At 38.3% G+C, this 25,850-nt stretch overlaps 1 protein-coding gene, 1 non-coding gene and 1 pseudogene across 2 annotated transcripts in view; 1 reads left to right on the top strand and 2 right to left on the bottom strand.

Annotated features, from left to right (window-relative positions):
- Positions 1-25,850, top strand: part of LOC109677506 (phospholipid-transporting ATPase FetA-like) — a 99,345-nt gene that overhangs the window by 44,972 nt on the left and 28,523 nt on the right. The window contains exons 8-14 of the mRNA XM_074051522.1: positions 6,053-6,125; positions 6,469-6,539; positions 8,105-8,187; positions 8,918-9,076; positions 11,549-11,637; positions 20,488-20,684; positions 23,381-23,589. Coding sequence (XP_073907623.1) covers positions 6,053-6,125; positions 6,469-6,539; positions 8,105-8,187; positions 8,918-9,076; positions 11,549-11,637; positions 20,488-20,684; positions 23,381-23,589 — 881 coding nt within the window. The remainder of the gene's footprint in view (positions 1-6,052; positions 6,126-6,468; positions 6,540-8,104; positions 8,188-8,917; positions 9,077-11,548; positions 11,638-20,487; positions 20,685-23,380; positions 23,590-25,850) is intronic.
- On the bottom strand, positions 18,919-19,025 carry LOC141415879 (U6 spliceosomal RNA). The gene has a single exon (XR_012440831.1). It is a non-coding gene; the product is annotated as a U6 spliceosomal RNA (small nuclear RNA).
- LOC109677507 (eukaryotic translation initiation factor 1 pseudogene) lies at positions 19,033-20,433 on the bottom strand (annotated as a pseudogene).

The raw sequence follows: 25,850 nt of genomic DNA, 5'->3' as shown, positions 1-25,850 counted from the left end.
GCTAGTAGAACCTAGCATGTATGATCTTTTTAATGTGTTGTAGTTTAGTTTGCAAGTATTTTATTGAGAATTTTTGCATCTATGTTAATTAAAGAAAATAGTTTATAATTCTCTTTTTTTGTTGTGTCCTTATCCAGTTTTGGAATGAGTGTAATACTGGCTTCCTAGAGTGAGTTTGGCAGAATCTTTCCCTTTCTATTTCATGGAAAAGATTGAGGAATATTGGTGTTAGTTCTTTAAAGGTCTGTTAGAATTCAGCAGTGAATACATCAGGTCCTTGCCTTTTCTTTGTTGGAATACTATTTCTGGTTCAGTTACATTGCTTATTATAGATCTATTTAGGTGGTTTATATCCTCTTGGTTCAATTTTGGTACATCAAATGTATCTAGAAACTTACCCATTTCTTCTAGATTTTCCAGTTTATTTGAATATAGGTTTTCAAAGTATTCCATTATGATTCTCTGGACCTCATTTGTATTTGTTGTGATATCCCCTTTTTCATCTCTAATTTTATTAATTTGAATTTTTCCCTCCTCCTTTCAGTCAGATTGGCTGAGTGTTTATCAATTTTATTGTCATTTCAAAGAACCAACTTTCTGTTTCATTGATTCTTTGGATAATTTTTAAAAATCTCTATTTCATTAATTTTTGCCCTAATCTTTATTATTTCTTTTTATCTGCTAATTTTGAATTTGGCTTGTTCTTGTTTTTCTAGGAGCTTGATGTGCCTCATTAGGCTAGTTATTTGAGATTTCTTTTTTTTTTTAATGTAGGTGATCATAGCTATAAACTTTACTCTTAGCACTGCCTTGCTCTGTCCGAAGGTTCTGATAGGTTGTATTTTCAATTTCATTAGATTCTAGAAACTGTTGGGTCCTTCCCCCTTGTTTCAATGATCCACTAGTTATTTAACAATGTGTTATGTTTGAATATTTTCTGTAGTTTCTTTTGCTGTTGAATTCTAGTTTTATTCCACTAAATCTGATAGAATATAGGGAGTTATTTCACTTTCTTCTATTTGCTAATACTTGCTTTTTTTAGTCACTTTTTTTTTTTGGTGGTACTGAGGTTTGAACTTAGGGCTCCAACTTTGCTAAACAAAAGAACTCTACCACTTGAGCCACTCCACCAGCCGCTAATACTTGCTTTGTGCCCTAAAACATGATTTATTTTGAAGAAAGTTCCCTAGACTGCTGAGAATGTGTATTGTATGCCTGCTGGATGAAATACTCTGTATGTATCTGTTAAGACCATTTGGTCATAGTATCATTTAATTCCAAGTTTCCTTTGTTGATTTTTTTTTTTTTGTCTGAAAGATCTATCTATTGACAAGTGTGGAGTACTGAAATCTCTCACTATCATCGTGTTGGGGCCTATCTGTGCTTTTATGAGCCATAGTGTTTGTTTAATGACATTTGGCATACACAAATGTTAACTATTGTTATTTCTTTTGTTGGATTGCTCCCTTTATTTTAATATGAAATTATCTTTGTCTATTCTTAATAACTTTAGTTTGATGTCTACCTTATCAGATATGAGCATAACTACTCCTGCATGCTTTTGGAATCCATTTGCTTGGAAGATCTTTTTCCACTCTTTCACCCTAAAACAATCTTTTTGTCAGTGACATGTGTTTGTTATATACAATGAATGGTTGGGTCTTGTGCATCAAGTTGGTAGAGTGCCTGCTTTGTGAGCACAAAGTCCTGAGTTCAAACTCCAGTCCTACCATTCACTCAATCAATAAATAAATGTTTGAGTTTTGCTTTTTAATCTTTTCACCATTCTGTCTTTTGACTGGAGAATTGAAGCCATTAACATTCAGTGTTAGTATTGAGAGTTTTGTATTAATTTCTGCTATTTTATTTGTTTCTTAGTTTTTGATTCTTTCCTACTCTTCATTTGCTTATCTGTTCATTTGATGAGATTTATTTTTACCCACATTTTCATGGTTATGTTTATCTTTGTCTGTGTTAAGATTCCTTTGAGTATCTTGTGCATGGCTTATTTAGTGGTCACAAATTGGTTTAGTTTTTGTTTATCATGGAAGGTTTTTATTTCTCCAGTTATGAATGATAGCAGCTTTGATGAGTAGAGTAATTTAGGTTGGCAGTTATTTTCTTTAAGCACTTAAAATACATAATTCCATGCCTTCCTTGCTTCTAAGGTTTGTGTTGGAAATCTTCTGTTCTGATAGATTTGCCTTTATAGGTGATTTGGCACTTCTCCCTTGCAGCTTTCAATATTCTTTCCTTGTTCTCTGTACTTAAATGTTTTATCAGTAGTGTGCTGTGGAGAGGTGCTATTCTGGTCTTGTCTATTTGGAGGTCTCTTGTACCTGGATTAGTCATCACTTTCTCAAAGTTTAGGAATTTTCTGCTATTACTTTATTAAATATGTTTCCTGTTTCTTTAGCTTGCACCTCTTCTCCTTCTTCAATGCCCATAATTCATAGGTTTGGTCTCTATGGAGTCTCAGTTTTGCATATTTCATTCTTATTTCTTCATTCTTGACTTTTCTATTATATCTCCTTTGTCTTCAGGCCCTTGTATTGTGTCTTCCATTTGATTCAATCTGCTGGAGAGGCTTTAGTTTAATTTTTTTAATTTGACTTAAGTAGTTTTTCATTTCCATAGCTTTCTAATCATCATTCTTTTGAGTTCAGAATTTGAGATTTTATCTGCTTCGGTTTCATTCACATCTTTTCTTGTGTGATTGTTGACTTTTTTTTTTTTTGTAGTATTGAGGTTTGCACTCAGGGCCTCACACTTGCCAGGTAGGTACTCTACCACTTGAGCTACTCCACCAGTCCTTTTTTGTGTTGGCTTTTTTGAGATGGGGCCTTGTGAACTATTTGCCTATGCTTGGCTTGAACTGTGATCTTCCTGATCTCTGCCTCCTGAGTAGCTAGGATTAAAGGCATAATTGCCTCATCTGACAATTATTGACTTTTGAGGTGTCATGTTGCCTTGCTTTTCCATTTATTTCTATGTTAAGATTTGCTCATCTGAAGTCAATTTGTTGGTTGGAGGTTTTAGTTACCCAAAGTGTTTCCACTGAATTATTCTCTTGGTTCTGGCAGGACTGAGTAGTTTCGGGTTAATGTGCCATTTCTCACCACTGGCCTAGAAGAATAACTCAGAAATAACAAATTTATCAAATCAATACAAAACCAGATATTTACATGAAGTAAAATACCATTGGCAACATTATCTATATGCCAATCATGTTATATATCAAGGGGACTATCATTGTTACATGGTACAGTAGGGGATTAGAAAAATAAAGCTTATTTATATAGGAATTAAAAATTAGATAGTAAAAATAAGGAGGCTAAGGGAAGAAATAAGGAAGAAGAAAAATGGGAAGAAGGGAAGTGAAGGGTAAGAGATTTAGGTAAACACAATACTAGTGTACAGGAATATAGTTCAATTATTGTAGAAAAAGGTACCACTATCATCAAGGATTGCAAAGGGATAGAGAGGTTAAGAATAATAAAAGAAAGAGGTAAAATAAACCACTAATAGAATAGTTTTTAAACAAGAAATAGGAAAAGTGAAGAGAAAAGGAGGAAAAATGACAATATATAAAAGAGATAAGTGAATTAAATTTTTTAAATAAGTTAGTATTTCTTCTTTATTGAAGAGGGTATGTCTGCTGGGCTCTATCAGTACAATGCATGCTCTTCTCCAATCTCCGGTTCTTAGCTTTCTGTCTGTAGTTCTTCTGTTGTGTTTACTCACATATTTCCTCATGGCTCTGGATTGACCAGGTGTAACCTGGAGCATTGTTCCATGGCTGATTAAGGTGCTGGATCAGAGGTAGCTGCTGGGGTGAGGTGAGGAAGGTCCTATGGAATATTAGTAATTCCCACAAGTTGGTCTGTTCTGCCAGGGTTCAGTGGGGTGGTTCCAGACATGTGAGGTAGCAGTTGGGGTTGGGTGGTGGGGTCCCAAAACACAGCTAGAGAGTCAGAAAGCACTCTACCACTCTCAAAGCCCATACTATTCCCTGCTCAGGGAGTCCAGTGGCTGCTCTGTATTATCTATGGCTAGCTTCTTTTCCCTTTCTACCTAAGCCTGCAGTTTAATGTTTCATTTGGAGTATGAGGGGTGAAAGCCCCAGTCACTTGTGTATATCCATATACTGCTGCGTTGAGCAATAGGTTTGGGGTTCTAGCCAGATGGCTTGCTCATGTCTACACTTCTTTTTTGTTTTGGGGTTAAGAACCAGGCACCAAGTGGCTTTACCCACCAGTCCTGGGCCACATGCAGGGAGGGGCCTTTAATCAGCCTTCTTAGCAAAAAGTTTTCTTGGGATTCAGATGTATTTGTGTCCCACATTGGGCTTGGCTAGACCCCAATGGGTCTGTCTGTGGCAGACCCCAGGGTTAACACTGGTATAGGAAAGTTGACACGGTTTCACCCATTTTTTGATCTGGGACCAGAGGCATGGTCTTTAATCAGCCCACTTAGCCTAAAATTTTCTCCAGCGGGCAGAAGTATTTGCATCTACATGCTGCACTAACCTGTGTAGTGGCCCTTAGGACTGAAACTGGCCATCCTTCCCCCACACCCCTATTTCTCCCCCACACTTCAGTGCCAGCCTTTTTGCCCTGGGCAACACAGGCTTTCTGACCTGTGCTAGGCTTCTGTGCAGTTGTTTTGTTCACAGGGTTCTCACCAGAAGCAAAACAAAACAGGGAAATAAATAAATAAATAGGGCTGGAATGGTCACAAGGAGTAGATCCAGATGGCCATTCTGGGGCTTGTTTTTTTTTTTTTTTTTTCCCTCTAGCCACTATCTGCCCTTTTACTGGTACCAGTCCCTGGCTTACTAACTTGCCCACCTCTCCTTATAGCCTGAGGTTTTATTTCTAGTCTGTGATGACATGGAAAAGGGTGCCTGTCAGCAGTCTTTCATATTGGTTCTCTAAAGGATTTTTTGCATAAAAAATTGGGGGGGCATAGCTCAAGAGGTAGAGCATTTGCCTAGCATGTGTCAGGCCTTGGGTTCAATCCCTTGTACAAGAAAGTGAGAGAATGGGAGCACAAAAGAGAGATAGGAAGAAAGAAAGAGAAAGGAAGGAAGGAAAGCAAACAAAGAATCTGGCTTTTCTCATAGAGGTAGTCTTCTCCGGAACAGTGTTCTTGGAATACCTGTGCCTTGTGTATCTGGCAAAGTGGCAAGGCATGTCATGGCCTACAGGTGACAGACTGCATTCAAAGATGAAATGAACAGTTTCTAGATGTGCCTTCTCTTTCCCAACTCTTTGGGTGCTTGACAGAATTTTTCAAGGTGGCTAGTTCATATTTCCAAAATACTTAAAGCAATAGGTACTTTCTCTTTTGTCATGGAGGAAGGACTTAAGGGGAAGTAGAGGTACCAAAAAGAGGAGAGAAGAGATACAGTATTATTAGAGATCTAGTATAATCTAGAATCTGCACATACTGCCAGTCTGCCTTTTATGGGAAGAAGGGATTTGAAGGGTCAAAGGTAACCCAATTATAACATAAATAAATAAAATTGGCATAGTCATATAATACATTTTAACTGTTAAAAAATGAGCCATGTCGTCTATAACTGCTCACTATGATATATTATTAAGTGGAAAATGCAAAGTGCAGAAATTTATGTGTCTATCATGTAACTTAAATGTTTATGTTATATGGGATTTTATTAGTTGATATTTTCTAGAAACAAATACAAAAAACTTACAGTGTCTGCTTTTGGAGAACAAAACAAAAGGCTGGGGACAGAGAAGAGTTTAATTTTTTCTTTTACACATCAATCATTCAAAATATTTATGTGCATGTATTTCTGCATATTCTTTTATATGCAGAGTTTTGGAAACTCTTACAGTCTGCAGTCAAGAGAAATGGGCCCCATTCTTGACTGAAGAAAGGCTGCATCACTAACCAGTTTGGACTTCCTGAGCCTTGTCTTCAATTCATCTCAGCCTTTGTTTGTTTGGTTTTGTTTTGTGTTTCTTGGTTGTCAAAGCTTTGGAGAAATTCTCAGGGCAGAAATTCAAAGATTATTTTCTTATAGGTTAGAGGAAGACAAATGGATGAATGTCCAAGTGGGAGATATAATAAAACTAAAAAATGATCAGCCAGTTACGGTGAGTGACTTTTCTAGCTGTGGCTTTCTCTATTTTTGTCTTGAGTGGGAATCAGGGTCTCCTACAGCACTTTTGCCTCCACTGTACTTGGTAACTCTCATCTGCCTCACTTTATGTTGGAGATCAAAAACTGCTTAGATAAGAAGACAGTTCTTGTCCGTCTCTCACTATAGCTACACACAAAGTGTGAGTAGCTTTGGGAAAGAGTGTGTGGTAGTAGTGATAGGTCCCAGACAAAGAAACTAAACTGAGTGTCTGTAAATTCTTAGGGACTGATTTTGTCACACTGTAATGTTAAGAGCTCACCTGCTTTCCTCGTCTTCTCTGACTTTTCTAATTACAGGCAGACTTACTATTACTCTCTAGCAGTGAGCCGTTCAGTCTGACGTACATTGAAACAGCAGACTTGGATGGGTAAGTGTTCCCTCTTGATATTCTATTAAGACAATTTATCCATCTTAGTGTGATCTCTCACTGAGGGAAAGCATGATTCAGGGAATTATCTTTATTCTCAGATGGAGGTGGTAGTACATGAACCAGAGAACCTAGAAATATCCAAATGAGAAAAGACAGGAGGCCACATCTAGTGCTGAGCTCTTGGTGGCAATAATTGAACATTCTGTATGGGCAATAATTTACCCATACAGAATATGGGTAAATAAACTCCATAGTCTCCATCTCTAAAGTGGGGACATTTTGTTCAGTCAGCCTTCAATATCTGTGGGCTCCATACCTATGGCTTCAAGTCCTGAAGACTGAAAATGTTTGAAAAAGTTTGTGTCTGTTCTGAACATGTACAGACTCTTTTCTTGTCATTATTAACTAAAACATAAAATATAACAAGTACTTATATTAAGAATTGCACATAATCTAGAAATTATTTAAAGTATGCAGGAGGGTGTGCATTGGTTATATGCAAATACTATGCCATTTTATATAAAGAACTGTGCATCTGTGGATATGGATCCTGAAACCAGTCCTCTGAAGATACTGAGGGACAGCTGTATTCCATATTGCTGAATAGCAGAAAAGAGTCTATCAGAATTGTAAAATTTGCCAGGCACCAGTGGCTCACACCTATAATCCTAGCTACTTAGAAGGCAGAGATCAAGAAGATCACAGTTCAAGGCCAGCACAGGAAAATAGTTCCTGAGACCCTGTCTCAGGGTGGCTCAAGTAGTAGAGTGCCTGTCTAGCAAGTGTGAGGCTCTGAGTTCAAACACCAGTACCAACAAAAAAAAAAAAAAAAAAAAGAAGGAGAGAAATGTAACATTTCAGAACAGAGTTCTAAGTTTTCCAGGGAAAAGATTGAATATGGAGGTAATTATCTACTGATAAAATGCATGCTATATAAAGGATTTAGGTGGAAATTCACTAACATGCAAAAACTAAGGTCTTAGGAGAATGGAAGCCATCTTCAGAGAGCTTGTCTTAGAAGTTTTGTATCAATCTACATTTTTGCAACCTCTATTTTTGCTGGTTTCTATTTTTGTTTTTGTCTCGGGGTATTCATGTATTAGCATATGGTTCATTAGGATCCCTTCATGGGTCCTATAAATATTATGAGGTCAAGATTATGTTTCCTCAAAGGTTTGTGCATGTTTTTACCAGTACCTGCTCCTTATTCTTAAAGGGATCAGGTATCACCTCCAGATTGCTTTGTGATGTCTCTTCAGCCTCTCTAGAGCATCTGACCAGCTAGATCTCCTGGTTTGGTTAAAGTAGTTGTGGTGTGTTGTAGGGTGTGATGGAGAAAGAGGAAGGAGTGAGTGAGCCAACTCTCAGCTTCCTTGCAGAGTTATCTCATTTCAATACTGCCCATGAGAGCAGAAAACAGTGTGAGGGACTCTCAGAGCTTTAACTCAAGCTCTAATGGTAATACCTATTTTCTAAAACCCCATGAAGTATGTGAAACTAGTCCTGTGCTACTGTTAATGTATATGTCTTATACTCTGGTGATCTTGTGTCCTTTATTCCAGTGAAACCAACTTGAAAGTGAAGCAGGCTATCTCAATTACCAGTGAAATGGAAGATAATCTGAAACTGCTCTCTGCCTTTGATGGTAATTTAGGAAATAGGATTGCCCACCAAAACTTTCATCAGTAGAAGACTGCTAAATAAAGTACAGTATATCCAGACAGGAAATTGTACACAACTCATTAGACAGTATGCAGGCTGATGTATACTGGCATGAAAATCATACACAACATATTAATAGGAGAATAATACAGATTACAGAAGACTGCATAGTATATGTAACACAAACCTGTTTTGGAAAGATGTATGTTTGAGTACATATATAGAAAAAATACTTGAGAGGATAAACCTCAAAAGGTTAATGGCACTTTTCTCTAGACAGTAAATAGATTTTACTTTTTCTGTCATTTTAGAATACCATATTTACAAAGGCCATACTTACTAATCAGGAAAAATCAAGTATTTCCATTTGGAAAAAATGCTAGATTTGCTTTAAGTTGAGTAGTTGTTTTAGTTTCTTTAACTTCAGAAATCAACTGATATGTCAATCCTGAGCATGATAGTTATCATATAGGTTTATCTCTTTCTGGATAATGCCTGTTACTTACAGAATTACTATTCTTTGATGCCCAGAAATCTTTGTCTGCATTTCTGAAGGAGGCTGGTGAGAAATGGGAAGCAGCTGCAAGAGAATAAGATAAAAAGTGTGTGTAGGGAGAAAACCCTGCTCTGCTTTTCTGTTGTGCTTCCTTCTGTCCTTTTAGGAAAACCTGACGTTACAGAGCCAGGACCTTTACCCCTTTATTTTTCTGCAGGAGAAGTGAGATGTGATCTTCCCAATAACAAGTTGGACAAATTCTCAGGAACACTAACCTATAAGGGGAAAAGGTACTTTCTGGACCATGACAAGCTGCTGCTCCGAGGCTGCATCATCAGGAATACAGATTGGTGCTATGGCTTGGTGATTTATACTGGTACGTTTCCCTGTAGTGACAGCCAGAATCTCCACCTGTTTGTGGCTATTCTTGGCTAACTTGTAGGTAATTAGTTTTATATACTCAGGTATATATCGGAATACTATGGCTTAGAGATAGATATGGAGGTAGATGGATGACTGTATGAGAGATTCAAGAAAAAACGTATTTCATAGAAAACAGTGACTCTTTCTCAGGCAACACATCAGCTCCGTATTTATAAAAGAAAGATTTTGTGTTCCAACACCACAGAACACTCATAAGGCTTTTCAAACATATCTGGACACAGGAAAGGAAATAAATATAGAGAAAGTATAAGAAAATTAGCCTGTGAAAGGGGAGAATTCCCAGGAGGATAGAATATGATCATTACAGAAATTAATACAGAATATGATGTAGAGAGTTCATATCAGAAAGAAGATACCACATTAATAGTGGCCCCTCTTGAGATGTTATTTAGATCCACAATCCATAATACTGAACAAAAGATTTTCTTGGGTTATGATATGTTTCAGGAAAATAGAGTTCCTCTGTGCTATTCCATGAACTTGGTGACAATGAGCATTTACAATACTGTTAGACCTTTCTGTCTCTGTGACAAAACTCCTGAGATAAACAACTTAAAAGGAGCAAAGATTTATTTTGGCTCATGGTTTTAGAAGTTTCAGTCAAGGATCGCTTGGCCCTGTCACTTTAGGATGTGGCAAAGCTGAGCATAACAGCAGAAAGCATGTGGTAGAGCAAAGCTGCTTACATCATGGTGGCAGGGAAGCAAAAGAGGGAGAGGAAAGGTCTGGGGTTCCAATATCCCCTCCAAGGGCATGCCCCCAATGACCTCACTTCCTTCAACTGTGCCCCCTCATCTCCTAAAGTGTCCAATAGTGTAATCATCTGGGACCAAGCCTTCAACAATGAGCTTTTGGGAAACATTGAAGATCCAAACCAAAACACAACCACCATAATAGGGAGCATTAAGAAAGATCTCCCAGGGCTGGCACAGTGGTTCAAGCAGTATAGTGCTTGCCTAGCAAGCATGAGGCCCTGAGTTCAAACCCCAGTACTGCCAAAAAAAAAAAAAAAAGATTTCCCAAAGAATACACTTGCTAAACTCAGATTCCCAGAGCTGCTCTTCTAGAGAATCTACTCCTACACATCAGTCACTTAATCTCCTTACTTCTGTCGAAAATAAGGGAGACTCATGCCCTAGGTGGAAGCTTAAGAATTCAGGAAGGCCCTGATGGAACTTCCTTCATTGGTTCATAAACTGGAAGTTGCAACTTCTAAGCTGCCTAGTTCCTAAACTCAAAATATGTAAAATAGACTTATTTTATTCACTGTATTTCAGCATCTACCTCCACATAGTTACCACCCATAAAAAAGTCCATTTTTCAGCCTAAGGGTTTTTTCCCAAAGCAATTATCAGTGAGGTTACCAACCAGGGCAACTTAGTCAAGGTTTCCCTGTTACTCTTGGTTGGTTTCATGGTGGTGAGCTGTGTGTAGGGAAGCTACACACAGTGGAGAACTGATCTTTCCAAGAGCATCCTGAGGTTCTCACTATAGACTTGAGTTGCTGTTCTTGCTTCACGGTGCTCAAGTTCTACCATGATCTCCACCTTCTTGAAATCTTGGTAGAATAGGGTCAGTCTTTTTAAAGACCCTGGAAGATATGGTCCCTGTAGCTTCTGGGCTCAGCATCAAACTTCTCATGATTTCACGTCCTTCCAGGAATGCTTCAGAGGAAAGAATGTTATGTTGTGCATTCACAGTGTTTGCCCATATATGAGGGAAATTCCAGTCCCTCCATGTGTAAACATTCATGAAACTCCTTCATTATAGCACATGTAACTATAACAGTCAGATGATAAAACTCTAGGGAAATTGATGCTTAAAATTTCTTCTTATGTCTTCTCTACAGCCATATCTTTAGTTAGTAATTTGCAACTCTATCCCAATGGCCATTAAGGCTTCCTTAGTTCTAGTTACTATCTGACCTGTCATCTCTGTCTCTCAGCCCCAGAGCAGGCTCAGCTCCCAAGCTTCCACTCAGGATAAATCACTGCAATTGCCTCTTCCTCTCCTCCATTCCCAGCTGGAAAGTTTAAATATAGCCTAGCCCAGCAGTGAGTTTCCTCAAAAGAAAGCAGAGATCTCTTTATAAAAATGATTCCTTCTTTAATCTAAATAAATAGATGGTGACAAGAGAGGAACTGTGAATTCTATTCTGACTTCACTCATCCAGGAAAGTAGAGGCTGTCTGAGGTGCTGCAAAGAGAAGAGTCAGCGTGAGTGCACTTTAGTAAGGATAGTTAGGCTTATCCTTAGAAACAAATGTTCCCCTCTGAGTTGTCTTTATCCCCTGGAATTGCATAAGAGGTTAGAATAAGTGGTCATAGAGGTACACTTCAACCCAATTTAAGCCTCTGAGTATATTCAGTGATTCTAACATCTGGTGTCTCTCTGTTTTACTTAGGTCCAGACACCAAATTAATGCAGAATAGTGGAAAGTCCACCTTTAAACGGACACAGATCGATCATCTCATGAATGTCCTTGTGCTCTGGGTAAGTTAAATACTTTTTTCCCTTTGTTCTTGTTTTTTGTAAAGAGACATATTTCCACTGGAATGGCTGATATTTCCAACTTGGAATTTAGTTATTTGAAAATCTCAAGAAGTTTTAGAACCCCACAGACTAATGTCTGAAACAAGAAGAACAAAACCACTTTACAAGGGAGTCTAGGTTTTGCCTCCTAAGGAGGATAACCTAGGTGGAGGATAGTGACAATTTGTTTAACAAGATATTCTGCTTTAGTTAGTGGTACCAGAAAGGATCAAGGACCCTACTTTAGAAATTAAGACATATTTTTATATTCTCATAATCAGTTTTGCTCATGATCACTTTATAAAACCTAGACTAATGGAATACCTTATTAAAACTGATGCTTTTCAAACTCTGTTTCCTTAAAGGGGTTTTACAGTCTGATACAGATGGAATAAGAGAGATCAGTTGGGTTTTGTTCTAGCCTCATCTGAAGTTCCTGCTTCAAAAAGAGTAGCTTAACACTTACCTGTTTTATAAGACTTCAGTTAGAAAAATAGGAGGTTCTTCTGCTAAGAAAAGAAAATTGAAAAGCACTACAATATGTAATTATTAACTTTGATAATGGAAATTTAAAATGAAGACTATTGATAAATTATATCCATGTCATCCAATTTAGATTGACTTGTTCCTGTTAGATAGAGGTAGATTAATCTCTTTACTTAAACAGCTTTTTTGCATAACTGAGGAGTTCCAATGATACCTACACATAATTCCATGATTTTTAATTTTGATTTTGTTTCTGTACTCTGAATTTTTTAAAATGTGTTTTCTTTCTATATATTTCTCATAAATATTTGAATTATAAATTGTCATTTTTCCTTTTTTATTATAAGAAACATCACAGTTGCCAGGTGCCAGTGGCTCACTCCTGTAATCCTAGCTACCCAGAAAACAGAGATCAGGAGAATCTCAATTTGGAGACAACCCAGGCAAATAGTTTGAGAGACCCTATCTTGAAAAATACCCAATCAAAAAAGGGTTGATGGAGTGACTGAAGTGGTAGAGCTCCTGCCTAGCACACATGAGGCCCTGAGTTCAAAGCTGAAAAAAAAAAGACATCAGAGTTCCTTTTCAAAAGGAACTTAATTATTTAAACTTAATTATATAAAGTTTTAGAAAATTAGCAAGGTTTATTGCACTTTGAGACCAGTAAGTATCTACTATCTTTCTTTTTCTGCTACTGAGTGCATACCATCCAGCATTTGAACAAAGTTCCATTTCCTAGTTTCTTAATGAGAAAGACAATCACAGTCAAGAATTCAGGAGTGACATATGCATATATGCTTTCAGCAATACTAGGAATATGTAACATTAGCTACTAAACTAGTTCAGTTGGCCTATGCTTGTCTGCTCTTTTTTTTTTTTTTTTTTTTTTTGGCAATACTGGAGTTTGAACTCAGGGCCTCATACCTACTAGGCAGGCACTCTACTACTTGAGCCACTCTGCCAGCCCCTAGGCTTGTCTTCAAAACAGGATGTGTCCTGTGTGCCCAGAAAGGTTTGGCTATCTGTGTACCTGTCTGAAGTGTAGTGACAGTGCTTTGCAGCTGTAGAGGGATTTTAACCTTTAGAATAATTTCACATAATTAATTACAGCCTTACTACATGCATAAGTAGTAAGCAAGTCAAGAAGTACTTGTGTCTTTTGAGAAGTATATAAACTGAGCCAGAGTAAAGATAAGTGTCATAAAGTCTCACAGAAAAATAATGACTAAGAAAGGTATATGAGTTACTAAGTCGTACTTACTGAGAATCCATTATGTGCCCAGCATATGGGACATATTGCAAGGATCATAAGATATGTGGCTCTGGCCAGCCTGTTTTGGGGAAAAGGCATCAGTATCAATATGTGCCAGTTGCTTTACATGCACTATTTATTCAACAGTCACATCTGTCCATTAATCATAACTTTATAGCAAAGTGCTTTCTGTTATATTTGCTGTCTCCCTAGGGAGACAAATTAAACACATGACAAGTCCTGTTTAACCTAGCAGATTGACCAGTGAAGAAATTAAAGAAATCCTAAAACCTTTCAGAAAGAGAAAAAGAGATCATATACCAGGAACAGGAATCAGATTCATGCCCATCTCAATAGCAATAAGCAGAAGATATATATTAATGCCTACTAAAATATTCCAGGAAATTACTTACAGCCTCTAATTCTAAATCCAGTGAGACTCAATAAAATTGAAGTGCAAAGAAATACCTATATGTTCAAAGTCAAAACATGTACTCAACATGCATCCCTTCTTAGGAAACTTCAAGAATATATACTCTCATATGGATGCACAAAAAACCCAAGTAGCTTAAACAAACCTGAGCAAAGAGAGTAGTGGTAGAGATATCACAATACCTGATTTCAAATTATACTACAGTGCCATGGTAATAAAAACAGTATGATATTGGCATTAAAGCAGACATGCTTACCAGTGGAGCAGCGTAGAGGACCAAAAAATAAACCTAAACATCTACAGCCATCTGATTCTCAATAAAGTCCCAAAAACAGACATTGGAGAAAAGATAACCTCTAGCAAATGGTGCTGGGAAAAGTATGTATTCACATGTAGAAGATTGAAACTAGACCCCTGTCTCTCACTCTGCACAAAATCCAACTCAAAATGGATAAAAGACCTTCCCAATACTGGGATTATAGGCATGTACCACCACCCTGATCTAAGAATTTGCAATGGAATTGCATCAAATTAAAAACCTTTTGCACTGAAGGGAAAACAATCAACAAAGTAAAGAGACAGCCTACAAAATGGGAGAAAATTTTTACCAGCTATTCCTCCACCTGTTAATATCCAGAATATATAAAGAACTCAAAAAAATGAACCACAAAGGAACAAGTAATTCAGTTAACAAAAGGGAAAAATTAACTGGATAAATACTTTTCAAAAGTGCAAATGACCAATAAATACAGAAAAAAATGTTCAACATGCTTAGCAGGAAAATGGAAATCAAAGTACCTTGACATTCTACCTCACCCTAGTGAGGCTGGCTGTCTTCAAATAAACAAACAACAAATACTGACAAGTATGTGGGGCAGTAGGGGAGAACCTTTGTACACTGTTACTGAGAATGTAAATTAGTGTAGCCACTATGGAAATCAGCATGGAGTTTCCTTAAAAAACTAAAAATAGAACTACCATATGCTCCAGCTCTACCACACCTGGATAGGAATCAAAGTCAGCATGCAATAGAGATACCTGCACAGTTCACAATAGCCAAGTTGTAGAATCAGCAGAGGTCACCATTAATGAAAAAACAGATTTAAAAATGTATATATACACAATGGACTATTATTCAGCCATAAAGAAGAATGGAATCATTTTCAGGAAAATGGATAGAACTGGATATCATCATGTTAAGTGAAATAAGCCAGACCTAGAAAGACAGTTATCATGTTTTCTGTCATATGTGGAATCTAGAATAAAAAAGACATAAAAGAAGGAGACTGTTAGGACTAAGAAGGGAACTATAAACAGGAGTAAGAGAAGGTTGGGGGAGTAAATATGATCAAAGTAGTTTGTGTGCACATATGAAAATGTTCACAATTATACCCATATTTTCTGTAATTAATATGCACTAATAAAAACACATGAAAAAGAAGAAAGTATACTCAAGCAAAACAGGGTAAAATAAGAAATTGGCAGCTATAGAAGCAGGGAAGCAGGGAAAGAAAGCCCTAGGGTAAAGCTGACAGATGATCCAGAAAACAGCCACCCCAGATCAGAACAGAGGTAGGGAGGGCTCTGTGCAGTCATCTGCAGAAGATGTGGTTCTCTGCTCAGACTTTGACAATAGAAGTATCAGACAGGTCACCCCCACCAAGACCCACTTTATTCTGTCAACCTGTTTTATTTCCTCCACCGCACTTACTGCTAGTTAAATCATATTTTTTACTTTCTTAACTTGTTGTTCACTTTTCTCCATAAGGACCTTGTTTTCTTTTTCAACACTGTATTCCTAGTTCCAAGAACTATGCCTGATATTATTCATTATTATTTATTGAGTAAGGGGGGAAGAAAAGAATGAATACTTAAGCTACCAAATTATAAACCTCTGCAGTAGATATGATGTCACATTCATCTCTGTATTTTGGGGATGCCTTACATAAAATAGTGCTCAGGAAATACCTATTGAATGGTTATTAAATGGAAGTGTTCTTGAATTAGCTAGGTTCTTACTAACTCATCAGTTTTGTTTGTTTGGTATTTATGTCAGGACACTGTCACTTTAGTCAGATGTAATACATCCTCGTTTCTTGAAGTAAGCCAAGACCAACATCCTTCCTGATTTAGATATTCCATCTCTCCTGTTTGGGGGAATATTTCCTAAGAGGAAATCTGGTGAACACAGGAAGCATGTTCAGAAAAGCTGCTTCCTGATGAGCCCACAGCTATGCTGAGTTTGATCCCTTCACTGGTGACTGGAGCACCTAGTGACAGTATTGTCTGATCTCTGATCCATTAACTAGGGGGGGTTCATTTGTGGGGCAAAGAAGCAGAGTGCTTCAAATTGGAATAATGTTTAAAAATCCTAGGGTGAGCACAGATGTGGAGGGTGAAAGGACGGAAGAGTGCTTTCTTTTTCAGGCTGCCTATGATGCCTACGAGCTCCTTTATGAGAGAAGAGGTGTTAGTTCTAGATCAGTTTTGTCAAGATTCACCAAATTGAATATTTATTTCAGGTTATACTGGAACCGCTTTTTATTGAATGTGAGGCTATCTGCTGTTCTTGTGTTTTATTGACTTTGATAATAAATAAGTAACCTCAGGGGTTTTATAGCAAAGAACCAAAGTTCTTTCTTCCAATAAAAAGGAAGTAGAATGAAGCTTTAAAGACTCAGTATCAATAAACTCCATCACAATAATAATCTGTGGCTCAAGTGGTAGATTGCCTGCCTAGCAAGTGTAAGGTCCTGTGTTCAAACCCCAGTACCACCTAAAAAGAAAAAAATCCACCAGACACAATAATAAGAAAATGTGCAAAGACTTAGAAGGTCTTGGGGTGGCAGGAAAGAGGAAGGAACAGACTGCACCCTGTCCCTGCAGGGAGGGCTCAGACTGAAGGGGAGGTTGGTGTCTGGGGCTTGGTCTGATAAGAGGCGGTCTTCCTTTCTGGTGGCTCAGGGTAAGCAGGAAGTTCTTGTTCTGGAGGATACATCATCTAAAAAATGGAGGCAGGGCATGCCACAGAAACCATGGTAATTCTGTTTTGGCAACAGAGATGAAGCAGAGGTGCTGAAAGTTACCCTGTAATTTCTCCAACAGTTTTGGAAGGTTTCAAATTAAATATTTTGTCAGGTATGTTGGTACATGTCTATAATTCCAACACTTGGGAAACTGGGCCAGGAAGATCACTAATTCGAGGCCGACCTGGGCTATATAGTAAGTTCAAGGTGATCCTGGGTTACACAGCCAGACCCTGTCTCAAAAAACAAAATAAAAAAACCCAAACCATTTATTCTAACCATTTTATTCTCTTCATTTTTCCCCACTAAAATTGATATAGTGGAGCCTGGAAAAGTGGGCATGCAGAGGAATATGGTCTCATTTACTATTGGCTACTCAGATATTCAAAAAGGAAGGCTAGACCAGTACAACTAATCCTTGAGGCTTGATCTGAACCATGTGTAGCCTGGCTTTCACCTCACTCACTGGAGAAAAGGATGAGGACGTGGGACTAAGACTGAGAAGGAAGAGCTGTATGGCCCCAGAGACCCTTATCCCAAAGAACCAAACTAGCAGTATGAATGTGGAGTGGGCTAGGAACAAAAGCTGATTGTAGCTGGCAAGTGGCTCAAGCAGCAAGAGTGCCTACCTAGCAAGTGTGAAGCTCTGAGTTCAAACCCCAGTGCTGCCAAAAAAAAAGAAAAGAAAAAAGCTGATTGTATTATTTTTTCTCCATTCTCTTCTGTTCTGTTCTCCCCACATCCCTCACCCAACTCTCAAATTTATTGTTTTGGAAATAGAGTTTGAGTCAGGATCTTGATATGTAGCTTAGGCTGGTTTCAAACTTGCAGCAGAACTCCAGCCTCAGATCCCAAGCACCGTCACCCCTGCTCAAATCTTTTTTTTTCTAAAAACAAGTTTTTTTAAATTTAAACAACAGTTTAAATACATTATATAACATTAAAAATGGAAGGGAAGAAAACCAAAAAGCAGTTTGTTATTTCACATGGTCTTGGGTAGCTATTGCTAGTAAACTGCAAGCTCTACAGCTAGCTACATGACTGATAGCATCAGTCCGTATTTGTTCCCTTGTCAAAAGTTTAACTGGTATTAGGCTGGCCTCACATTGTTGTTTGGATATCCCTAAGCTAGGATATGTCTGGCCAAAAAGATGACTTGGTGGCAAAACAAGATGTCCTACCACTTCACTGGAGGGAAAGTGGCCTGGTCAGATTAGAGACACCAGGGACTCTACTACCAAAGGCTCCCTCTAGTGGCATAGCTGCTGTTGCCGCCTTACCCCATGCTCTCTTCATTATTGTAGGTTATTCAAGTGGTGACATTCTCTTAGGGCAGGAGACTCCACAGAGGGAGCGCCAAGGAATTTCTGACCAGACATAGCCTTCTGTGCACTTGGGGCTCTAGGCTTGGCTGAAACATTATCATTATTGCTTTGTTTCAGGCTAGACACTGCCAGGCACCTACTGCTTGCCCTTTGTTTAAATGAGGGACTTCAACACCTAAAAAGTTAGCTAGCATTTGTTGTCCTTAACACAGAGAAACTAAAGCAGATACCTTAAAAGCAACTGAGGCCAATAGGAATAGGGGACCAGGAACTAGAGAAAAGGTTAGATCAAAAAGAATTAACCTAGAAGGTAACACACACGCACAGGAAATCAATGTGAGTCAATGCCCTGTATAGCTATCCTTATCTCAACCAGCAACAACACTTGTTCCTTCCTGTTATTGCTTATACTCTCTCTTATTAGAGATAAGGGCAAAATAGTTTCTGCTTGGTATTGAGGGGGTGAGAGAGAGAGGGAGAGAGCGGAGTGGGTGGTAAGGGAGGGGGTGGGGGCAGGGGGGAGAAATGACCCAAGCCTTGTATGCACATATGAATAATAAAACAATAAAAAAAAATAAATGAGGGACTTCAAGACTAGACAGCATGGCTCTTTTCAGTTTAGTGCATGAAGGAGTTACACTAATCCAAGTTAAAAATGGACCCCAGGTGGTTACATTATACAAGCTGTGAGGTTTTTATTTATTTTTTTTAATTTTTTTTTAAAATATGGAACGCTTCACGAATTTGTGTGTCATCCTTGCACAGGGGCCATGCTAATCTTCTCTGCATCGTTCCAATTGTAGTATATGTGCTGCCGAAGTGAGCACTGCTGTGAGGTTTTTAAACTTATGACAAGGGACAGAAGGGAAATTCTACTCATTGCAGGGAAATCTTCACTTAAGCTTCAGAGAGCCACAAGCACTTAAAACCCATGAACCTTCAGCTGACCATCCTTAGCCAGTCCAATCTCTGCCATGAACTGGCATATGTTCTTGTGCTGGTCACCCTGTAGCTGAATTACTTCTCCATATTCTGAATGCTCAATTACAGTACCATTGCAGGCAAACTTCTTAAAAATCTTCACTAGTTCATTTTTATCGTAATTATCAGTGATCTCTTAGACAGTAGTAAGGATCTTCCTGCCATCTCTCTGTTGAATTCTTATATGGATATAATCCTCAGTGCCAGCAGGAAGCAGGTCATCATCCTTACTTGCATCAGCAAATGGGGTCGAAAGAGTGGAGGTTCCTCAGTAGAAATGGCCACAGGAGAATGTGGGGGATGGGGAGCAAAGGGGCTTGTTGCGGGAGGCAGCTGAGTTGTCAGCAGCAGTTCAGTGACTGGGTCAAATCTATTTTTTATATTAAGCATTTATTGTTAATTTTTAAGTGATAAAGGTTTTATTCATTATGTTTTTATATAAGATCTTTTTAGAGTGGTATGCTTACAGATGAAATTATGTAATTGAGATATTTGCTTAAAACAAGAGCGAAGAAAAGGAAAAAAGAAGAAATTTGAGTGTTGTAAGATTGGCCATTAGTTGATAATTGTCAAAGCTAGGTGATGGGTAGGCACATGGGGGTTCATTGTACTTTTTATATACTTTAATGTGTATTTGAAATTTTTCACAACAAAAAGTACCTTTTTTAAATCTCAGTTTCTATGCATTGCAGTGGTACTTGCCTATAGTCCTAGGTACTCAGGAAACTGAGGCAGGAGGATCACAAACAGGCTTGAGGCCACCTTGGGAACATTAGCGACACAGTCTTGAAAAAGAAAAAAAAAATCTCAGTTTCTAAAAATAGTCCTAGTCAGACATGTTCCTCCTGCCTTACTGCTTTTATCTTCAAAAACTTCCCTTGCATGGCACAAAGAAGAGACCTTTGATCATCTAGCAGAGGGGATGGGTTGCTTTGAGCTAGCCACACTTTGTGACAAGGTCATATATTGAAGACTATTGGGTAGACTTCGAGGTGACTCACAACAACATCATTCACATCTTCTGTAGGGGCATATGAGCATATAATGCTGGTGGGAAGATAAAATGGAACAAATATTGGAAAACAGCTAGGGATGTAGCTCAATGGAAGAGGGCTTTGCCTAGCATGCATGAGGCCTTGGATTTGATTCCCAGCACTGCCAAAAACAAAAAAACACTGGAAAACATTTAGCAACTTCTTAAAAAGTTAACATAACTTACTGTAGGCTCCAGAAGGTAGAACTGAAGTAGCACATACGTTAGATGAAATGTTCATTTAATTCAATTTTTGTTTGTTTTTTTTTATATAGATTTTCCTGTTTTTAGTTGCCATGTGCGCTTTCCTAGCAATTGGGCAAGGCATTTGGGAGAACCAGAAAGGCTACCACTTCCAGGTTTTTTTGCCATGGGAAGATTATGTCTCTTCATCAGTTGTGTCTGCCATCCTCACTTTCTGGTCCTACTTCATTGTTCTCAACACCATGGTACCCATTTCCCTCTATGTCAGGTAGGCTTCTTTGATCATTTTGGGTTATGGAAGAAAGGGCTAACTTCATACTTCCTGCTTCATTCCCCAGCCAGACTTTTAGAAAACATACACTATGTACTCCTTAACTCTTTACTTTTCTACAGGCTTGGTGTACAAAACACTCTGAGAAGTATCTAAAGATTGCATAAATGCTTCCCATGTCCAGAATACTGTGCTAGATACTATGTGGTTTATGCAAAAGAAAATTATCTCTTCCCTCAAATAACCTGTAAGTGACTAAGATATATAGACAAAACAATTAGAAAAAACACATGCAAATTTGGAGATGCTAAAGCCAGGTCAGGCAGCCTCTACTTGCCAATAAGCTAGATAGCTTCTAAACATTCATTCACATGTCCATTAGTCAGAATGCACTTTCCTAGGCTGGTAGAGTGGCTCAAGTGTTAGTGGGCCTGCCTAGCAAGTGTGAGGCTCTGGGTTCAAGCCCCAGGACAGCCAAAAAAAGAAAAGAAAAGAAAAGAATGAACTTTTCCACAGAAACAAGTGGCAGATGGTAGGTAGGTGTTTTTATGAGCTAAGTTCAATTTCTAAAAATTGGAGAAGAGACGAGGGCTGTTTCCTACCCCTTTTCATAAGCACCTTGAGCAAAAAATTTGAAATAGGTAAAAGTAACCTGGGATTAAGTCACCAAAAGAAGTGTTTCCTTGGCCCCTAATTTTACCTTGTTTATGTGCTGTTCTTTGTTCATACTCTCAATGTAGGACTAAGTTGACTTTGGTGCTCGAAGCAGGTGTTCTGTATGGTTTTCTGAAAAACCCAGAAGACAGTGGCAACAGATTTCAAACCAAAGTGCTATTGATTTTCAGCATTTCTTATGGTATAGTGAATAAAAACTCATATTTCTGTGGTGATTTGAACCTAATAGTTCTGTAGTAGAAGCCCTCAGATCTTTCCTGTCTAGTGGCTAGTTGGTTAGCAATTAAAGTCGAAAATCATAAAGTATAGCTCCTCTAATTACTTGATTTTAGATGTACGTTTCTTTCTATATAACCTTTTTATGTAGGGCTGTGCCATTTCTTTGCGAATGACTGCTAGAGTAATTTACATATGCATCATCTATAGTTCTCAGTTTTCATTATAAAGTAGCATAAATATAAAGCAATCTGAATAAAGAATTTCTTTGAAAAACACAGGTGAAGTAAGTCATCAAATAGGTAAATAAGTAGTGTAATCTTCCTTTTGTAGGTTAAGCCTTCCCTGGCACATGCACAGATCCAGATGTGTTTTATTGTCCTCTTTTCCAGGTTTCCAAAAGCCGCGCTATTGCATCTCAGCCCAAAAAAGCATCCTTCATAGCCAAATCACCATATTTAATAAATATTTATTGAGTATCTACTGTGTGCCAAGCATTATACTAGGTGCTAGGCATAAAAACATGAATAGTAAGATATTTTCTAGAGAAACTTGCAATGTAGCTATGGAAATAGAACATAAATACACAATTATAATACAATATGAAAAACCATATAATTAAAATATTTATGAGTGCTATAGGAATCTTACAAAGCAATAGATTAGTTCTCCTAGGGAAGCTTAGGAAAGTTTGTAGAAAAAACTAATAATCAAACTGACATTTGAATAAAGACAATAAGGAAAGAACATTGTAAGCAGAAAATGTGGCAGGTACAAAAGTTTTTTAAAGCTAGACTAAGGTGAGGGATAGAATTTTCTGGTCAGATCCAGAAGAACCTTAAAGGCCAGAAAGTTTGAATTTTATCATCTAGGTTATAAAGAGCCAACCAAGATCTTTGTAAGGAAAGAAAGAATGTGACTACATGTCTGGTTCAAGAGACACCTCATTAGGGACTGGTAGCATAAAAGCAAGGAGGGACCAAGACTCCAAGCATGAGGATCCTCAGTAAAGAGTCATAATGAGGACTTGAGCACCTCTTCCTCAGCTCAAAGAAAAATAATCCAGGCCTTTCACTGCAGCTGTCATGGACAGAGATTACTAATAAAGCAGTGTAACACACATTAAGTATGAATGATGACAGGAATGAAGTCCCTTAAAAGTCTTCTCTCTTTTAAAATGAAAATACTTTGACAATCATAAAGAATTTATAGTGCATGTCATTTCCAGCAGAAGCAGAGTGTGACAAAGGTTATAGGGAAATTCATATAAAAATTGGCTGTTGTAGGGAGGAGGCACACACCGGTGAATTGACACTGCTTAGAAATTTATTAGAGAGTCAGCCTGCAAAAGCATTTCTGATTTTCATAGCTTCTTCCCTTTTCCTGAAGCAAAGAAAATATGAGTGTGACAAATGTCTTTGTCTTCCCCACATGACAGTGATGATAATCCTTTAATTAGGCCAACGTAGCCTTTTATAAATTAGTTATTACTCCAGAAGTTAAAAGATTGTGACTTTTCCTGAACACATTTTGGAAGAAGAAAGAGTGAAAGGAAGGTATGTCTCAGACAAGTTAATCAGGTATATTTGAGTCCAGGTGGTAAAGGCTTGAGTGATAATGATAAAGGTCAGATTATGCTGACTGGTGGGAAAGGTCTTTCAGGAGGGTAGGTTCCCAGAGAAGATACTCTGATTTTCAAAGGCCACCCCTGACGTACCACCGGACCTGTAGGAAGGAAACTGAGATAATGTATTTGCTTGTGTGCTCTGACCAGGACACTTCTTTTCTTGCTTTTTTCTCAGTGTTGAAATAATAAGACTGGGAAATAGCTATTATATCAACTGGGATCGGAAGATGTTTTATGCACCGAAGAACACACCAGCACAGGCTCGCACAACCACCCTTAATGAGGAGCTTGGCCAGGTCAAGTATGTGTTCTCCGACAAAACAGGGACCCTGACTCAGAACATCATGACTTTCAACAAGTGTTCAATCAGTGGGAAGCTCTATGGTATGTATGTCTTCCTGCTTTCCCTGAGTCCTCGAGAAATCCTACTTTGCAGAGAAAAGTAGGATTTTCAAAAGTAAACTAGCTTATAGAAAGCTGTAAAACTCTGAAACTCACATTTACCTCATAGTCTCACAGTCCTTTCTATTCACTAAGTAAGAACATGCAGCCCATTCAGTTCCTAACCAAAAGGCATTTATTTAGTGCCCTAGATACAATACATTGTGCTGGGCACTGAGAATACCAAGATGTGCAAGATTTAGTCTCTGTCCTCAAGGAGTTCCTAATGTCTTGGGGAAAAACAATACACTCAACTCATTCTCATATTAAATTACTTGGCTATTGGCAGAAGGGTAGAAATTTTCAGTGTGACGGAAAGAATAAGTCTATTGCAGAGCATAATAACCATACTTAATAATAATGTATATTTCAAAATTGCTAAAATGTTCTTACTGCAAAAAATGAAAAGTATGTGAAGTGATAGGTATGTCAACTACTTGATATCATCATTCAACAGTGTACACATATATGAGAACATCACATTGTATCCATGAATGTACACAATTGTTACTTGTCAATTAAAAATTAAGCAGATGGAATAGTTAGTGTGTTGCTGAAGCTGCTAACCTGGTGATTCTTCTTTAGACCAATTAACTATATTAAAAGAAGCCATCAGTGGGTAGTCAAAGTTTGGTCAGTGTCTTCCAGGCCTAATCACTAATTTATCTTATGTCCTAAGTGTAAGCTTGTCCTTGAGACAGAGCTAAATCCTTGTGTGTATGAACATTCATCCTGGTGCACTAGCTAGCAAAGGAAAGTAATCACATCTGAAAAGTTAAATACATGAGATGATGTATTTCATACATTGGGTGATGAAAAAGTTTTGGAAATAGAGAGAAGTATAGTTGCTCAATATTGTGAATGTACTAAATGCCCCTAAATTGTCTGCTTAAAATAGATAGTTATATGTTATTAAACTGAATGAGAGACAGGACTGTAAAATAGGTACAGTACTTGGGGGGGGGGATACTTGTGGGAGGGGGAATGAAGGAGATTTCAGTGAGGGAATGTGGTTGATGTTCTTCATATACTTATATGACATAAAACAAAGAAACCTCTTGCAGTAGTTTTAAGTAGGGCAGGGAAGGAGTGAAGGGGGAAGAGATGGTGGGGGTGATCTAACCAATGTATAATATAAGCCTATTTGGAATTGTCACAGTGAATCCCCCTGTACAATGAATATATCCTAATTTTAAAACTTAATGGAAAAAAATAAACTGAGCATGGTGGTACATGCATTATAATCTTAGCACTTGGAAGGTAGAGGCAGGACTGTGAGCTCACAGCCAGCTGGGTTTACATAGAGAGCCTGTCTCAAAAAAACAAGAACAAAAATAAGGAAGGAAAGAAAAGAGAAGGGGAAGGGGAAAGGGGGCAAGGAAGGAGAAGGGAAAAGGTAGAAGGGGGAAAGAAAGGGGAAGGGCAAAGGGAGAAGGAAAAGGGAAGGGAAAAGGGAGACAGGAAAAGGAGGAAGGGAAAAGGGAGAAGGGAAGGGGAAGAGAAAAGGGGGAAGTGAAGGGGAAAGGAAAAGGAGAAGGGAAAGAAAGGAAAAAAGAAAGGGAGGGAGAGAGGAAGGAAGGAAGGGGTTCAAATAAGCTGAGTGTGGGGGCACACAAGCACTTGGAAGCTGAGGCAGAAGGGCTGTGAGTTTGAAGCCAGCTTGGGTTATATACATAGTGAGTTTGAGGCCAGCCTGGGCTACATAGCAAGACCCTGTCTTGAAAACCAAAGCTAGGTGCTGGTGGCTCATGCCTATAATCCTAGCTACTTAGGAGACAGAGGTCAGGAGGATCTTGTTTGAAGCCAGCCCAGGAAAATAGTTCATGACTGTATCTCGAAAATACCCATCACAAGGAAAGGGCTGGTGGAGTGGCTCAAGTGATAGAGTGACACCCTGATTTCAAAACTCAGTACCACCTGAAAAAAAATGCAGGTACTGTGGTTCACACCTGTAAGCACAGCTACTTGGGAACAGAAATTAGGAGGATCACCATTCATGCAAAAAGTTAGCAAGACCCCATCTCAACCAATAAAGCTGGACATGGTGGTTACGCTTGTTATCCCAGCTATGCAGGAGGCATAAATAGGAGGATCACAGTCCAAGCTGGCCCAAGAAAAATATGCAAGACCCTATCTCAAAAATAACTAAAAGCAAAAAGGGCTGAGGGTGTGGCTGAAGTGGTTAACACCTATCTAGCAAGCAC

The sequence above is a fragment of the Castor canadensis genome, chromosome 13 (assembly GCF_047511655.1).
Source record: "Castor canadensis chromosome 13, mCasCan1.hap1v2, whole genome shotgun sequence".
Lineage (NCBI taxonomy): Eukaryota > Metazoa > Chordata > Mammalia > Rodentia > Castoridae > Castor > Castor canadensis.
Note: the sequence above shows the minus strand (reverse complement) of the source record. Positions and strands in the feature narration are given on the sequence as shown.